General features: G+C 37.2%; 1 protein-coding gene across 1 annotated transcript in view; it reads right to left on the bottom strand.

The window, feature by feature from the left end:
• Window positions 1–4,314: 4,314 nt before the first annotated feature.
• The window catches only part of LOC139718596 (scavenger receptor cysteine-rich domain superfamily protein-like), a 52,672-nt gene continuing 37,646 nt past the window's right edge, over window positions 4,315–19,340 (bottom strand). The window contains exons 11-15 of the mRNA XM_071630062.1: window positions 15,069–15,395; window positions 12,416–12,760; window positions 11,265–11,594; window positions 5,781–6,107; window positions 4,315–4,625 (exon numbers count right to left, since the gene is read on the bottom strand). Coding sequence (XP_071486163.1) covers window positions 4,315–4,625; window positions 5,781–6,107; window positions 11,265–11,594; window positions 12,416–12,760; window positions 15,069–15,395 — 1,640 coding nt within the window. The remainder of the gene's footprint in view (window positions 4,626–5,780; window positions 6,108–11,264; window positions 11,595–12,415; window positions 12,761–15,068; window positions 15,396–19,340) is intronic.

The raw sequence follows: 19,340 nt of genomic DNA on the forward strand, positions 1-19,340 counted from the left end.
TATTATTATTAGGAATACACACTGTAGTATGAAGTTTATTCAGTATTGCTATGTTCAGATTTCAGATTGCTATGCTCCTCATATTTTGAATCTTATAGAGAATAGTCATTTATGTGGACCTCGTCCGCTTACACGTCTTCTTGTCATGATCCACCGAATATTATATTTTACATTTTGTTTGTCATTGTTTTTTATGTGCAGTATAATTATGTACTATATCAATATGAAGTGAGGTATGAAAGTGAATGTACTAGAACTGTCCAGAGAGTCTCAAAACTAATACCGGTGTAATTTCGGTAATTCCATTCCTTTCAATTCAATTCCATGTACAAATGAAATTACTGGTACGATAACATCGATTTTTGTAAAATTTCAATAACATTTTTAAAGGAAAATTAAGAGTTCAATTCAATAAATCATTTAGATACAAAAGACGGTATGTTGTTTTAAATCAAGTAGCTTCCTTTTAATCTTAGAAACAACAAGATTGTACTAGGTTGAGTTCAATTTAAGTTTTAACAGTAGCAACACACTCGGTCTCATCTCAAAGTGTATGTCATGATCGGCAGATATGTATTTTCTTTAAGATAAAATTATAATATTCTGTACTGGGAATGCTGCTCAGTTGTTCGATTACCAGTTACTTTAATCAACAGACACATACATGCTTACACATATCCATGCAAATCTGCATACGTCAAAAATCATTAAGTCTTCCAGACCGCTATGAATATTTACGCTTACAGTATGATATATACATGTCTATAATACAATGAATATATATATTTTAAATATCCTTTAAAAATTTGGGTCCATGGGTTTGCTATCGTAGCCGTGACTTCCAGTCTATGCACTAATTACCTCTCTATACTGGCCAGAGAATGTATAGTTTATCTACTATTCTTTTAGTAGCTTACTTTATATGATTTTTCGGTACAGCATTATATTATGACAAAGTATTCGAACGCATCCAATTGTTAACGCATTGTATGATGACTGGGTTAGAAATTAAGCCGGCCATACACTGCTGATCCCGAGTACGCAAGAGCAGGATTCAGCAGTGGTTTATTCAAACAACAACTGCAAACATCAACCAGGATATATATTTTCCCTGAACAGGAATTTTGCTTTGAACCGGACAGTTCAAATGTCTAGGAAATGGGTCAAATTGACCTTACAGAATGAATGAGAAAGACTGCAATTAAAGTTCATGAAACATCGTGTACAGTGAATTGAGACGCATGTACAAATACTAAACATTACAATGGGGAGCTTAATAGCAAAATGGGCTAAGACACATCCGCAAACATTTTAAAGTAAGTGCATCATTAGATTGCAAAAACTAACCATTCCAAAGATACTTCATTTGTTTCATATCGAGGAATAGTCTTGAAGTTCTAAAAACAATCCCATACTTTCTTTCTAATTTCTTTTTAAGCGGGCTTATACCATCACAAATATTTGAAATTGACAGGAATACAGTGACCCCTTGGGCTATCAAACCTTTCATATGAATTAACAGATTTATTCATAACAGTGTATGTAGCTATTGTAGGTTTACACAGGGCCGGCGGAGCGTTTTCAAAAGTTGGGGGGGGGGGGGCACTTCCGGGTTTGATGAGCTAACAAGCGAAAAAAAAAGTCCCGAGGTCATCTCTCTCTCTCTCTCAAAAAAAAAACAAAAAACACACAAACAAAGTAAGGTCCTCAGCTTATCTCTCCCCTTCCACTTCCGTGTTTCTTCAGCTGACAAGCAAAAAAAAAAATGATCTTCAGCGGAAGACATAACCTTACCGCGATCCCACTTCAAGATCTCTATCTCTTTCTTTTTAGTGCCACGTACTTCGGGGTTAAAAAAGTGTAGGCCCAAAGTGATGACACCATATGTATTCCTTTGTATGGTACACAAAAAGTCTGGGGGCCCGAGCCCACCCCCCCCCCACCCCCAACCCCGCCGGTTCCGCCGGCGATATTACATATGAACAAAAGACCTTTATACGTATATGGGCCTGCAGTCTGTGCGCATCTTTGTGTTAACATAATACGAATAATCATTTGACACAATCATGGCAAAAAATGCTTGAATTGAGATAAAAAGTAATTTTCTTAAAAATACATCTACAAACATACTATATGCACACTCAAAAGTATTTACGCTATTATGGTTTCAAATGTGCATATCACTTCAAAATGAAAGGTAGGAGTGATTGAGTATTACATCGGTATCATTTATCATTAGGTATAGTCAAGATCTACAGAACCTCTAATAGGTTGTCAAAGGGATATGTAGAACGTAGATATGCATGCATACGTGTAGCCCAGAATATAATAAAGGAAAAATCATTTCGCAACTACCAAGTACAAAGAGCACTTTAAATGAACAAAATACCGGTATACTCAGGCAATTATTGTCGCACTTCGGTAAAGGTATGCAAAAAAAAAAATATGTTGAGAGAAATAGACTTATACAGATATTGATTCGACCAAATGTATCCGAGATTAGTCCATTTTGGTATGATAATAACCGTTACAATTTAGGGAGCGAAATATACAGTGTATGGATCATTTATCATAAGTCACTGTGATCAAACATTGCATAGTATAATACAGTGTGTATCATGTCTAATTAAAGCAGAGTAGTCCATAGGGAGTATTGATACCTATATACAGTGCGTATTAAAAAAAAACGCAACAAGATTTAATTTCATATTTGTGAAGATTGTGTTAACTTTACACCAAAGTGAGTAGCAGCATCTTAAAGCCACATATCTCTTCTTTCTCATGATATCTTACGTATTCTTACACGGTCATGGATGGCTGAGTAATCATTCTTTTTGGACAGTGGGTCAAATTGGACTTGGGGCCAAGTTTCAGTTAGTAAGACCAGCATAAATCCTTTTCAATTCTCCTTTTTTCGGAATGGTCAGACAGGTGAGACATACCATAATACGATATAGCGAAATGTGGCCAAGTACCAGGCTACAGGGACTAGCCTCCGGATCTGACTTGTTGTGACTTTTTTCTTTGGGGTTATCTCAAGAGCAAAGTGTTCATTACCCTTCCACCTGACATTGCAACTCTGAGACAAAGAATTACTGATGAGATTGAAGCTCTACGCCACCAAGCCCCAACGATTCGCAGGGCTGTGCGTGAGATTTAGAAAAGAGCTAATCTCTGTGTGGAAAGGAAGGGTGTCCATGTTGAGGGGCATGGGGTTTAATGTTAAAAAGAGATATCCGACAGAAGACAATGGTAAGTTGCGATTATTAATTTCATTACTCCATTTGTTATGTTAGTTTCTAATAAGGTGCATTGATTCTTGCAGTGTCTGAACTTGGTCCCAAGTCCAATTTGACCCATTTTCCAAAAAGAATGATTACTCAGCCATCCATGACACCATGTATGAATAAATAAGATATCATTGAAAGAGGAGATATGTGGTTTTATGATGTTGCTACTAACTTTGGTGTAAAGTTAACACAATCTTCACAAATTTGAAATCGAATCTTGTTGCGGGTTTTTTTTTTTTGATACGCACTGTAATAGACCTTAAAAGCTGAAGTGTTCCCCACAGAATCATAATTGACTATGCTGATCATTAAAATCTGTTCAACATTTTCAATACGTAAATTGCTGGAGGTACTAATTCCCCTGATAACATTTTCATCATTAAATTGTTTCACCTGGCCACCTGTGGTTCGGTTAAACCTGAAATAGAACAAATATTGAAACTATTTTACTGTATATAAATCAGTAAGCCTCTGTGCTATACACTTTTTGAGCTGGACAAAACTGTTGATACGAGAGAAAATCCGCAATTATTAGTGATTATCAGTAAATGTAGGAATCTTGAAAATAAAAAGAAAATCAACAATACTTTGACTGGTACAAGCTCAATTTTTTTTCGCAACAAATATGTGAAAAATTGGTAATTATTTGGACATTTGATAATGGGATATATACTTTTCAATGGAATTAAAGTACACATTCATTTTCCTTCCTCAAGTCGTGTACATGTATATTTTAATATGAAAACTGATATTCCATGTGATGTTACTGAAAAGAATTTCGACTTATGAATGAATTTATGCTGGAAGAAATATAAAACAACCAACCAATGGCGCATGATGTATGATAATCCAAATCTAAGGTTCTTTTTCTTGTATGTGAGCGATTATGTCTCAATCCTTCCTTATCATGCTTATTTAGGAGTAGACGAGTCGTGTATCCACTGTTAAAATTCCTGAGACATAATCATGTGCATAATTATTAAGCCTGGATTTTTGTACCAACATGATCTTCAATGTCCGTGGTTTAGTGTGCCGTAGATGAGTCTGCTATGACGTCAGAGTACTTTGGAGGCGGGGCCTCATCATTCTCTGATATCATATTATCATAGTGAGGGTTGTGATACATCGCACCATTCTCGGATAACGGCGCAGAGTTACTTTGACCAGTTGGCGTGACTTGGCTGCCGATGTAAGTTCCTGAAGCCGCACCGTCTTGCGCTTTCTTTGATTTCTTCATTGACAATGCGTAGACGATGTCAAGAAATAAGCAGAGTAGAACCATCGATGTAATTACAATAACCGCAATCAGCCATCCTGCCATTTTATATTTAGGAACTGCGTGCAACAGAGAAACACAAATATTCAAGTCAGGTGATGGCGCATTCGAGTCTAGGACAGTAGAGAAGCGAGCCAGGGGATATATATCAGAAAATCACCTATCGCATGCTGCAATGAACGAGCAAACGGACAAGCTGTAAAAAAAAATATATATATATTACTGGTCTCTATTAAAAGTACAGTCACCAATCTACTTACTCGTATCACTGAGTTAGCTTATCATTTCTGGTTTTAAAGATCAAATAATCCTTGAATTTGGGAGTTGCCCCCCCCCCCCCCCCCCCCCCCAATCAGGGCATAGTGCATCTTTGGGATTCCTACTGAGGGAATCGTGCCCATTGTACACAAACATTCAACACCTGTAAAAATTCGTTAAAAATCTGACCCTGTGTTTACAAGGAGATTGAAATCTGAACTTTTGGCCCCCAACTTGATTCCCCCCCCCCCCCCCCCCCCCCCACCTTAGAGTCCGGATTTGCCATGAACAATTTCAAAACCGCGATCATCAATGTACTTTCTCATAGCACTAAAAGGCTTCTGCTTAGCTTCTTAAGATGTAACATAAATCATTATTTATGTCATACTTTTCTTGTTACAGTATGCATGTTGATGTTCATAAAGAATGAAGATAGCTAGGTTTTACTATTGCTTGTAACCTGTCATGCTTACACCACACAAGAAGAATATGTGAAGTTGAACCAATTACTGCTTACTGCTGACGGAGCTTGGACAGCTCCATGCTCAAGCAAAACTAACGTTACAATAATGTTACAAAATGTTTAAAAACAATATTTGAGGCATGCTTGTATAACTTACCGACCGCATCACCTGTACACTGTACACCAATATCTTGTTCGTGGGATGTGCAGTTGGTATCGTCCCATTAAATGTGTGAGCAGTCAGTTAAAGCATCTTAAAGTAACCCCATGAAATCTAGGGTTCTTTTTCTCTCATTATTGTGCTTTGTCTCAGTGTTGTACTTTATTTTTGTTATGCTGAATCAAATGTGTTTTGTGTTTACCCATGTGTATGTCAAATGTCTGAAATGACGAATAAAACCATGATATTAATTATCAAAAATATCCTGTTTCTAACGAGGTTATATTTCATAATTTATGTTAGAAGAAATTGAGACATACTAGCCTAACTTACCGAACATCTCCTCCGTGCACTGTACACCAATATCTTGTTCGTGGGATGTGCAGTTCGTATCATCCCATTCATTGTGTGAGCAATCTGTTAAAGCATCTTCATTTCCCGTGCAAACCACCCCACCGAGATGGACTGGACCGTACCCTGGCCAGAAGTATCGGTAGGACGACACGACTCCTGCGTAGCCAAGCTGGCGGCACACAACCAGAGCGTTCTCGTAGGACCAGCTGTCATTACAAACCGTGCCCCACTTCCGATCATGGAATACCTGAAGTCTGCCTTCCCAAGAGTTCTCCCCGTCAACAAGCCGGGTATCGCCTTCACCAGCTGATGTACGACGTTATTCACGTAAAGAAAAGAAATAACATCGTCAATGACTTAATGGCTTCAAAACAACAGTCACGTTTCCTTACTTCAACAATGTTTTGATAAGCAGAAAAAAATACCAGTAAGCATCAATGGTTCTACCTAATAATGAAATTGCATCAAGTAAGTATACTGGGCCAACTGGATTTTATTTCAGTAAAAGTCAAGAGGGAACTGAAGGTGCTTTGTGTTTTGAATTTAATGAAAACCGATGATATGTCAGGACAATATGAACACTTTAAGGATGTTTTGAAAGAACTCTTAGAGATGGCAGCGTCTTGATCAAGTCCATGAGGGAAGTGGAAAAAGTATACAAACTGAGTACAATACGCGTTTTTCCGTTTTACACGTGAGACTAGTGAAAGGGAAAACTTTGTGATTTTGTGTAAGTGTCTAGGGTCATCTAGTCAGCTCCATGGGTCTTTGTGTGAAAATGTGAGAAGAAACGAAAGCCCAAATATAAATGTGGATTGAGTGACTGCAACACTTTTAGAACAAGATGACACATGACTGATGACAGGATTGTGTAAAGTTGTGGAAGTGTGAAATTTCCAGTTATAGATGACGCCAGTTACAAACCAACACCTGCTGCAGTCTAAAACCGACATTATTAACGTTTCGTTACATACACGGTCCAAAACTACTTGAACGCGATTTGAGTGCCACATGGATAAAATACCCCAAACGAGTTAAACTCTGCATGTATACGCCGTAGCAAGTAAGTTTTTCCTCTCCTTTTCTTGCCTTTTTTTTGGGGGGGGGGGGGGGGGGTGGGGGTAGGAGTTGATTTGCTCTATAGGTTCATGTTTGAAACGGATATGCACACCGCGTAAAACATGCAATATTTTACCATATTGGATGAAAAAAAGGAAGAAAGTGCAAACTCCTTGAAAATTCGTCTTGACATGGTCTTTTAATCAGGAAAATAATCAACAAATCTTGATAATAACGAATTTGATATGGTCCTGCCAGCAGGCATACTTTCTTTGACAATTAAATAGAATGATACGCACGATATTTGGAAAAGGGTTTGAGGTTGGAGTTCTCAAAGTGAAAATTGAGAAGTTCAGAGAATAATTATAGAAACAAACCTTCATAATCATGTATGCATTGCAAATATATGTCGTCAGTGTGTCGGCAGTCGTTGTTCCCCCAGCCACCGTGGGAGCAGTGGGCAAGTTCATACTCGTCCCCGGTGCAGCTGACTTCCGCAAGATGGACAGGTCCAATGAATCCTGTTGCCGCTGTATTCTCATAAACGGGTCCCGCAGACAAGTAGCCGAGCTGCCGACAAGCAACTTCGGAGTCGTTTTGATGCCACCCGTCGAAGCATACTGTTCCCCAAGAGTTACCGTGATAGATTTCCAGACGACCAAATGTTGGTTGTGTCAAACTGTTGGTTTGGCGCAACTCTCCTTCCAAAGCTGTAAGATAAATGTGCTCTAAATGTAGAATAACGCCGCATGTATAAACGGGATACAGGTTAATAAACTTTGTTCTCTTATTATTTATAAGCTTTTGACGTCACAATGATAGGAATTTTCATGATGGTTTTCTACAAAAAATAGTCCGTCCATGACTATCCTACAGGCTATTAACGTGAGGCTTATCTCCTTCATCGTGCTGGAACAATTTCTGAGAAAACAACAAAACTATGAACACAGGGTGGAAATACTAGGGAGGTCTCTCAGCTTCTTTATCATTATCACCAAGATAATATGAGATAGTTGTTCATTGATATGATGGTGTAGTGCCTGGTTGCTGTCGTGCAATTCAGACAATGCCAGAACTGGTCTAAATGTTTGCGCTGTTCAAATTCCGCTATACCAAAGTTGTTCTTCCTACATGAGGGGCTTCCGGGGCGCGGTAGCAGCTGACATTGCTGTGATTACTTCATTGCAACCAAGAGCGCCGGAAGCGGGTGCCCCCCCCCCAAAAAAAAAAAAAAAAAATCTTTTTGGGGGGCAAATCGAGTTTTTGTCCCTCCCCCCCCCCGTGCCCCCTGTAACAAATAATTATTCTTAGACCAAAATGAACAATAAAGGCACTTTTCTTGTCTAAAAGTTATTGATTTCATAACTGAAAATGCAAAATTCGAAAAGCATAATTCATTATTTATATACATTATAATATCTATACACTAACTTACTCGAATGGGGCAACAGTTGCAAAACTAAATTGAACACAATTTTTATTCTCCAGAAAAAGGCTCTTAATTCAAAGGCACACATTCAAATTTTTTGGCTCACACTGATCCCATATTTTATCGCCTAAAACCTCTAAAGGCCAATGATATACATTTATACCTAACTGCCATATTTATGTATAAACACACTCGAAATGTATTACCATTTTTGCATAATGCCCTAGTAACTAATGACCATTTATTCACTCATACCCAACCCGTCGTTCCCATGATTTTCATTTAAGTAATCCAAAGCTTTTACTTGCTCAAAAGTCGATCAGACATCACGGTCCGGATACATGGAACACTCTTCCTGAGGGGTTGAAACAGTGTGCCTCCTTGTTTTCATTCAAAGCAAACTTAAAGAAGCACATTTCATTACAGTATACTTCAAATACGAACTAAAAACAAACAATTTATAGGACTAATGTTGGTCTCCCGATAGCAACATCGCATATCGTCCCCTCTTCCAGCAAACCTATTCTATTATTCTAAATTCCAGCCTATCTGCCCTTGTGCACTTTCAAGCACTTGCACGCACATTCACCACCATCACACATCAGAGTTTTTTTTCCCCCTGCTATCTTCGCAGCAAAATTTGTATTGCTTTTTAGCAATATAAGAATAATTTCTATTGCTCGAACAATGCGATCACTTTTAAGCTTTTAATGAATACATTTCAGAAGAATGACAAAGTGAAAATGGCTCGCTAGCTCTGCCCGTACATGTAGTAAAATGAACAGTTTTCATAATTTATGATGATAGTCCCTCGCAGTGCTGTTTGTTTTACTACGTTTAATTCCCTAGAAATTTGAATTAAAACGTTCTGCAAAAGCGACTTTTACACTCTGTTTTTACAGAAAGTCCCTACAGTGATAGCCCCCCCCCCCCCCCCCGGTCCAACACCTTCCCCCTTCTCGGTCGCTTCGCTCCCTCGCCGAGGATCTTACACCGTCACATAATGTACCCCCGTATGTTATAGTCCTTCGCACTATTTTTTCACTATGTTTAATTTCCTATAAATTTGCTTTTAAATGTTCTTTAAGCGCGACTTTTGTTTTCTGTTTTTACAAAAAGTCCCCAACCGTGGGAGGGGGTACCCCATTCCCACACCCTCCCCCCTGCTCGGTCGCTTCGCTCCCTCGCCGAGGATCTCACACCGTCACATAATAGTGTACCCCCCTGTATGTTATAACCACAGTCCTCCGCATTAATTGTTTTTCACTATGCTTAATTTCCTAGAAATTTGCTCTTAAATGCTCTATAAACGCGACTTTTGTACTCTACTTTCACAAAAGTCTCTTTCATGGGGAGGGGGGGGGGGGATATCTCCCTTCTACACCCTCCCCCTGCTCAGTGGCTTCGCTCCCTCGCCGAGGATCTTACACCGTCACATAATAATGTACCCCCCGTATGTTATAACCATAGTCCTTCACACTAATTTTTTTTTCAGTATGTTGAATTTCCTAGAAATTTGTATTTAAATGCTCAATAAACGCGACATTTGTACTCTGTTTTCACAAAAAGTCCCTACCGTGCGAGGGGGGAATCTCCCCGAACCCCCACACTCCCCCTGCTCGGTCGTTTCCCTCCCTCGCCGAGGATCTTACACCGTCACATAAATGTACCCCTGTATTTTATAGTTATAGTCCTTCGCACTAAAGTTTTTCTACTATGTGTAATTTCCTAGAAATTTGCTTTTAAATGCTCTATAAATGCGACTTTTGTACTTTGTTATTACAAAAAAATCCCTACCGTAGTAGTCCCGCTCGGTCGCTTCGCTCCCTCGCCGAGGATTTCACACCGTTACATAATGTTCCCCCGTCGAGATTTTGTCCCCCCCCCAAAAAAAAAAAATAAAAATAAATAAATAAATAAATTTAAAAAAAAATAAAAATGTTCCGGCGCGCTTGATTGCAACTGAGTGCTAGATCATTCTTATATTGTTGGATATATATATTTTTTTCAAATGGACTATTTCCCTTGTTTCTTGTGAGGACTTTGTCTTCAGATAGTCCAATCATGGAGCTAAAACCTCCATGGTCCAATCAAAGTCGCACTATGACACTATACTGGCGACATTGCTATAAAAACAACTGTTAATCTGTCTGCATCATGTGGGGTTTTTTTTTGACAACGTTCTCCTATACTGCACCTGTTTTGAGGAGAATTTGCTATATCCCCATTTTTTTTTTTTTTTTGGTCTGGTCTTTTTTCTTTACAAAATTAAGGTAAGGAGGGCGAATAAAATTACGACCAATTAACAAGCTTGCTTGAAAGTACGCTCCATAATATGTCTTTAGTATTTTTTTTTCAATTGGATTCAAACTTTTATAGATTAACCGTCATGCTCTATATGTGTACAATGGTCAAGTGTGCATTACGGCTTGATATCATAAATCGTTTTATTTTGCTCTATTTGACGTATCTTTTAATATGAAATGTGACAATGAATTAAATTCAATTTAACTGACTTAAATTGAATGGTTTTCATTTCTCCCAAAAACCTATTCCATGCAACCTCCCCCTCCCACTTTCTGTTCTGATACTGTTCTTTGACGAATTTACAATTATTGGGACATAAAGATCAGTATTCAATTATTTCTCAGAAATGGGGAAATCAGTCTTTATAGTTTGGAAAAGTTTCAGATTTGCTTTAAATCTGAGGAAGAACATCTGATTTGTAAAAGTTTTCCAACAATAATGAATTGAGCTTTAAGAATGAATTCATGGAATGAACTGCAGAAAAAACTTCCGTTAGTAAAGCAATTTTGTTCTCTGTACTCGGCAATAACATCAGTCCACCTCTGTTACGAAATACTGTTTTAAAATCATTTATAATGACGCGTGAGCAGCTGCCTGACACGTTTTTTTTTTTCACTTAATGTATATCTAGCTCTGTAGTGATTCTATTACTCTTAATCTCTACATACCTGAGGGATCTGAAAGTAAAGTGTAACAATCCACTCCCACGTCTTCGCCGTGTGTACATGAGCTGTTCCCAGTATCACTGAAAGTGACGTCACAGCCGAGGAGTTCAGTCTCGCTTCCAATACAGTCCACGTGAGACAGGTGGATAGATCCATTACCAGGTGTAGGAGAGTAGTACACATTGTTCACTCCGTCATTCCCTAGTTGACGACAGGTTACCTCTGCTTCCTCGGGACCCCAGGTCGCATTGCACACAGTGCCCCATTCGTTGTTGTGGTAGATTTCAAGTCGGCCGTCTCTAGACATAGGACCGTCAGCCAATCTGATGTCACCTTTAAGGTATCAAGATTCAAGGATTTTCTTATTTTGTTGTTTTATCGAGGAGAAAAGAAAGAATATCAGAGGATTACGGACAGCATCATCATAGCACTGTTAACTTGCTGCGATGAAGACAGACATAAACATACGTTTGTTTGTGTGGATGCATTTAGCAAGCGTTTTGGATTAGCAAATCATCGGAATCAATGAACCCCTTTCCATTTCGGATTAACTAATCTGAAGGTTTCGGAAGTTTGTGTGTTTCGGAATTCCGAGCCTTCCTTTTGTGAACATCATCCAAACTAGTCGAAGTGATATTCGATCAACTCGCTTTTCGTTTACTGCAATATGCACAAGAGTATCGGAATTATCACATTCATGATGGTATCTGTGTCGCTGGCTGATTGAGTGTTAACATTTCGTCTGTAGGCCTTTGTGTTTTGAAGTTAATGTATTCTCTTCTTCTTGTGTTCGTGACAAAAAAGATATAAGACATTCACATAATTATCAATTATGCTCTCTGTATCAGTACAACAGCAAAAAAAATATGAAGTAATCCTAATATTTTAACATTTAACATTTCTTTTCGGTAAAAATAATGAAGTGGCAAATTATTTCCATTATTTGTGTTAAATGTAACATTTACAAAAGGTTGTAGGAGTGACAACATTTATACTGTTGTTTTACCATTTTATATCTTTAGAGTGTGGATATACAGTGTAAGCCTCTTTATCTTTTTTTTTTTTTTGACAAATTATCCCGCAAATAACAAATGATTCCTATTTAGGAAAATATTGTCTTTCCAAGAAATGTTCACGATTTATGAAACTCTTACCCTCGTTGTACTCTATGAAGCATCTCACTCCTGCGTCTTCGTAATGAACACAATTATCAATTTCCCATCCATTGTGCTCGCAGTCCGACAGTTCTGCTTCGTTCCCATCGCAATGTACATTATCCAAGTAAATAGGTTGCGTCGGTGATCCCCCTCCAAAAAAGGCCCATCGAAAAGCGTCGGTCGCAGCTGAAAAGCCGAGCTGTCTACATACGACCGTTGCATCCAAGATATCCCAGTCATCGTCACACACAGTCCCCCACTGAGAGTCGTAGAAGATCTCAACGCGTCCCTCGTGACTTCCTGAACCATCAGCGAGTCGCACTGCACCCGTTTCCGGTACCCCTACGAACAGACATTGAAAAATATTATCATGCAATGACTCCATACATGTGCATACTCGAGTTTTAGTCTCTTTGGCAAAAAAATAAATAAATGAATAATTAAAATGAAAACATTTTTTTTTCACAAATTCCCAAATGAAAGATGATTTCAGATAAATCCAGTCATTGCATATGTCATTCTTAATCTTTGACAAAGATTATTATCGACAAACACTTCCAAAATTTTCGTGGAATATTATGTTGAACAAACTCCAACATTACTAAGCACATCTAATCAGTATAACACAAGACATCGCAAACACCATTGTGACGTGGTCTCACATATCATAATGATTTGGCAAAACATATAAAATGCATACGAGTATAACACAACACAACAACACAATATAAACGCCTATATTTCAATGTTACAATAACATGAGGACATTATTATGAACAACAAATTTATGTCATTCTGAAGGTTAAATTGATTAGAAATTGAGCATAATTTCGATAAAGATCTTTGAATTATAGAGATAGAAAAATTAGAGACGAAACGCCTCATTATTCCAATAGTCATAGTGGCTGCTCTACTCGTAAATGGTATTGTACTTCATATCAATAGAACGGATAAAATAAAGGAAAAAAGAAAATATACTACAGAAATACTTTGCAACCCATTGACACATTTTTTTTTCGAAGTTAGAAAGTAATCCCATGAAATGTCCAGATCTTAACGTTTGATTTCGTTTCATTTCATTTCATTTATTTCCACAACTTGCACAGCTGGTAAAAAAGAATTAACAATATAGGACTACATGTCAATCATATGCCATACAGAGTGTGGAGGAAAAAGCAAAGTCCATTGACCTGTCAAGGCTTCTCCCTAGTAAAAAGTAACAATAAATAACAAAAAGAACATCATATTGTGGATCGTGAGAACTCATACTTGAAATTGGGCAATCTATAATCTTCCGCCTGTCTTGTTCGATATCTACTCACTACATATTTCTTTATAAATACAAAAATACAGAAAAAAATTCTTTGTGAATACAGTGGACGAAACTGTATTCGCAATTTTTGAACCTATATTACTAAAAAAAATACATTAAATGTATCAGCAATGGCATATTGATCACACAGAAATTGCCCATTCGGTTGCAAAATGCGATATTGCACTTTTTCCCTCACCTTACAAAAAAGAAGGTTAACAATTTTCCACATAATTGTGAACATTCTTAAATTAATTACAATAATAGTTTCGCTTCATTTGACGTAACTCAGCATTAACTTTATTTCTACATGCAACATAAAGAGCCTTCCGTTACTCTGTTGGATTCTTCAGATACTTAGAATACAATACATTTTTCTTTTTACACATTTTCCTAAGAGTATGAACAAACCATGGTTTTTTTTTTATATTGATTAGACTTCCGTTTAATTTTAATATATATATGGAAAACACTGATTATACAATTGGGTTACCACTTTCATAAATTCATCAAATTGATCATCAACATTCCCCTGTATTTTACATCATTATTCCAATCAATTTCACTTAACTTTTCACTAAATTGTATCATATCATTATCATGAATATTGCGTTTATAAATCTTTTCAGGACTTTCAATATTACCGAAATCATAATGACAAACTACAGGCAAATGTTCGCTTACATCTGCAACTATAATCCCTGCCCTTGTAACTATTTCAGGTCTATTTACAAAAATAGTATCAATCAGTGAACTTGAATATTCAGTTACTCTGGTTGGTTTAAGTATCAATGAACTAAATGAGTAAGTCTTCAAAACATCAACATATTTATCAACATCTGGGCATAACGTAATATTCAGTAAATCAATATTAAAATCACCGAATAAAAGGCATTCTCTCTGGTCACCACACACTTTACTTAAAGGGGATGGCTAGTAAATGATCAGTGGGAATCAGTGGGAATGCTGGGGGATGATTGTTCCAATCCTTGTGGAATTCATTTAAGAGTACATTATACATCTGTTGTCGTGTCAAAATGATTTGCTTCAGAATGGTCTCATATTCAAGTAATGTGCACTTTAATGTTTCCAGGTTAGCATGCCTGTACAGTGACGGGGCCTTAAACTGCATATTACTTGAATATGAGACCATTCTGAAACAAATAATTTTCACGCAACAATAGATATGTAACGTACTCTTAAATGAATCCCACAAGGATTGGAACAATCATCCCCCAGCATTCCCACTGATTCCCTCTGATCAGTTACTAGCCATCCCCTTTAATGAATTCTAAAGATATCTTAAAAATTCAGCAATAGATTTCTTAGCATACTTACCGAACGTCTCTTCCGTACACTGTACACCAATATCTTGTTCGTGGGATGTGCAGTTCGTATCATCCCATTCATTGTGTGAGCAATCTGTTAAAGAATCTTCATTTCCTGTGCAAACCACCCCACCGAGGTGGATTGGACCGTACCCTGGCCCGAAGTATTGGTACGGAGACACGACTCCTGCGTAGCCACGCTGGCGGCACACAACCAGAGCGTTCTCGTAGGACCAGCTGTCATTACAAACCGTGCCCCATGTCTTGTCGTGGAATACTTGAAGTCTACCTTTCCAAGGAGCCCCGCCGTCAACAAGCCGGATATCACCTTCACCAGCTGTGCGACGTTTTTCACATAACAAGAAGCAACAGAAAAGAAATAAGAAAGTCAAAGCATTCAAAACAACGATCTTGTTTTTTCTTCTTTCAACTAGTTCCGATATAAACAGAAAAATAAGATGATGAAATTGCATCAATCAAGGGCCAATCGATTTTTATTTTCGTGGCGCTAAAAGTCAAGAAGTGCGTTTTGCTTTGAACCAAAGCTGATGATGTGTCGTAACATAATCAACACTTCGGGTTCTTTTGGACAAAATGAAAGAGATAACAGCGTTTTAGGTCCAGGAGGGAACTGATAAAGTCTTCCTTTATTAGTTTCGTCGTCCCAGTCTCGTTTAATGTTTATTCGCGTGTGCATGTGTATCTGTTTGTAACTCTGTCTTCTAAGTGGGCTTCTAGAGTTTTCCAGACTTTCTTCCAACCTTTTTTTTCTCTTTTTGCATCAGTTTATTTTTTTCTATGGACATTCTGTACCTGAGGGGCCCACATTCAACTCTTGTATTTTTAGTGGGTCCCTCCCATTTTGCGATGTTTTGCGTCTATATCACTTTAGTCAATTTTCATGACAACGTATTTTTCACTCTAAGTTTCCACAATTATATTTTTCTCAATTTATTTTGTTTTGATTATGCAACCTTATTCTCTGTTACTAAAGAAAGTGATATGTTTATGTTCTTTTCGAAAAATGAAATAAAGTTTGAATTGAATTGAAATAAAGTGGTCATAATAAGGTGGGTCCCACCTTTTGTTTGCTTTGTTGTTGTTTTTTCGGATATCTCAGCCATTTCAAAACAGATTTTCATCAATTCAACTTGTAATTCTTGCTAGAATTGTACGTTTTTCAATATTTAATGTGAGTGAAAACCCTCAATCCCCTTCTCAACAAAAACTACGTGTATATTGTTTCATCTCTTTAACCTGTTGATCATGTGGTTGCTTACTTACGAGTATTCAGTGCTCCCTAAGTCGCCAAGTAAGATAAATCAGTTCAGTTTATACTAGCGGGATTAGACAAATGCGTAAAGTTGTGGAAGTGTGAATATTCCAATAATAAATCGCGCTCAAAAGTTGCTAAAACCAACATCCCCTTGTGGAATTGAAAATTCACGCTCCTAACGCTTCCTTGAATACCACGTATACGGTTCGAAACGATTTGAGGGCGACTGGATTGCCTTAGAGTGATATACCTAATAACAAATTAAATTCGACTGCACCGTCCCTGCAAAAGACGTATTACACCTTTTTCTTGATGAGTTTAGTATAAAAATTCATGTATCAAACGGATATGCACGCCGCGTTGGTAGGGGAAATTTTATCCTACTGGATAAAAAAGAAACATCAAGAAAGTGCGAATTTAATGAAAAAAAACTTCTGACATACTACTAGTATCTTTACAAATCGAGAAATGATCTAGACAATTATAACTCAGCGAAGTTACTACAGCGGCCCTACTACATTATAATCATTACATGAAATTATACGCACAATCGAATCGGTTAATAAGTGTTGTATAGGTTAATAACAGTTGCATTCTCAAAATAAAGACTGTGACATTCGAAGTTTTAGAAGAGAGTTAGAAAAGAGTTAGAAAAGTTTTAGAAAAGATTGACTTTATGGGTTTTTTGAATGATACTGCATTATTAGTTCCTAATCAATTTTGTTTTAGAAAAGACATTCTACTGATTATGCAATTAGCAATAAATTACATGATCAAATTATCGAATCGTTTATGAAAAAAGAACATTCTATCGGGATTTTACATGGATCTGAGCAAGGCATTCGATACCATAGATCGTATCTTATTGTATAAAATGCAGAAACACGATTTCCGCGGCAAAGCTCCAAACTGGTTTAAAGATTATTTACACAACAGAAAGCAATATGTGTTTTATCAATCGACTGAGATCAATTATCAAAACGTTCTCTGTGGTGTCCCACAAGGGTCGATTTTAGGACCTTTGTTGTTCTTGATTTATATAAATGATTGAGTGCACTCATCTTCGTAATTTAACTTTATTTTGTTCGCAGATGACACGAGCATCCTCTTTTCTCACAAAAACCTACATACACTCAATACAGTTGTTAATTCAGAAATATTAAGGGTTTAAACGTGGTTTAAGTGCAGTAAATTATCATTGAATATTAAAAAAAAAAAGGAATTACCTTTTCTTTAGAAATAGCCATACACCAATTGATGATATCATGTTATATATTGATGGTAAGGAATTGGATCAAAAAGTCTTGTGTAAAATTTTTGGGGTAACTATGGATTCACACCTAACATGGTCCGATCATATACACCGAGTTTACTCAACAATATTAAAAAAAATATATCGGGGTCCTCTGGAAAGTAAGAGAACATCTTACCAAACAATCCCCTTCAAATTCTTTATAATGAACTCATATCCCATATCACCTACTGTAATATTGTCTGGGGGAATTGCGGTGTTAACAAAATAAAGTGTATTACAAAAACATGCTGTAAGACTTTCCACCGGTTCACAGTACTTAGCACACACCGAATCTTTGTATCATGATTCAAAGACTCTTAGAATTTTTGATATGCATACATGACAAACATGGCATTATTAATGTATAAATATACTAACAATCAGCTCCCTGAATTATTTAAAGATATATGTATATTTCAAATTATAGTATTTATTCATATCCTACCCGTCATGCAACAGATTATCATTTGGAAAATCCCAACTCCTCATAGCTCAAAATTCCATAAGACATCATGGTCCAAATGCATGGAAGTCGTTGAATAATGACCTTAAACACAGTTCATCTCTCCAATTTTTTTTTTTAAATCATCTTATAAAAAACGTTCTTCTCGCAATGTATCACTCTAATTAGAAATTACGCTTTTGTTATAGTTCCCAACTCTTGAACACTGTATCCCACGCTTTTCTTTTCTTCTCTCTTCCCTCTACTCTTCCTATTCGGGTACTATATTCTCGGGTTTTGTTTTGTTTCGTTCTTCTTTCGTCTTTATATAATTTATTCCACCTTGCGTTGTCCATTTTGGTCAAATGCCATTTAAAATACTTAAAAGATTTCATTTATTTTGTTCTACTTGTGTATAATATTGTTCGGTTCATTTCTTTAATTAAATAAAAAATTGTTACAAGACATATCATGATCAGAGGCCGTTGTCCAAGTCAAGCGTTTTGCTTATTGCTAACGGTCTCTTCCACCTGTATGTACACTTAAAGATCTGTAATGATAATTATATATTACTTCACGTGATTATATATTTGTGATGCGAATTTTTCTTTATATTTTCATGACTTGTCTTTTCTATATTAATATACTTATTTTCTGTCATGCACAATTGGAGAAATAAAACTCACTGAAACTGAAACTGAAACTGAAACTGAAGAACACAGACACGAACCGTTATTATCTTGTATACATTGTAAATACACGTCTGTAATGTGTCGGCAGTCGTTATCTCCCCAGCCACCATGGGGGCAGTGGGCAAGTTCATACTCGTCCCCAGTGCAACTGACATCCGCAAGATGGACCGGCCCAATGAATCCTGTTGCCGCAGTTTTCTGGTAAAAGGGTCCCGCATACAAGTAGCCGAGCTGCCGACAAGCAACGTCCGAGTTGGTTTGATGCCACCCGTTGGAGCATATTGTACCCCAGGAGTTATCGTGATAGATTTCCAGACGACCATCTGACATGTATGTCCAACGGTTGGTAAGGCGCAACTGTCCCTCCATAGCTGTAATTAAGACATCAATGTGCTTTCAATAGTGTTCTTGCATATGAACCAGATAAAATTGGGTGAACTTAGATCGTTGCTTTCTTTTTGTTAAGCTTTTTACTTCATAACGGTAGAAATAATTGTGATTTCACATTCACATTACAAGCTCATGCCATCTCTGCAAGTGAGCCATTCTGACATGCATTCCGTCTTTTCTCATAAGCA

This window comes from Diadema antillarum, unplaced genomic scaffold (assembly GCF_040938485.1).
Source record: "Diadema antillarum isolate AM-2024a unplaced genomic scaffold, OU_Dant_1.0 scf00000097, whole genome shotgun sequence".
NCBI lineage: Eukaryota > Metazoa > Echinodermata > Echinoidea > Diadematoida > Diadematidae > Diadema > Diadema antillarum.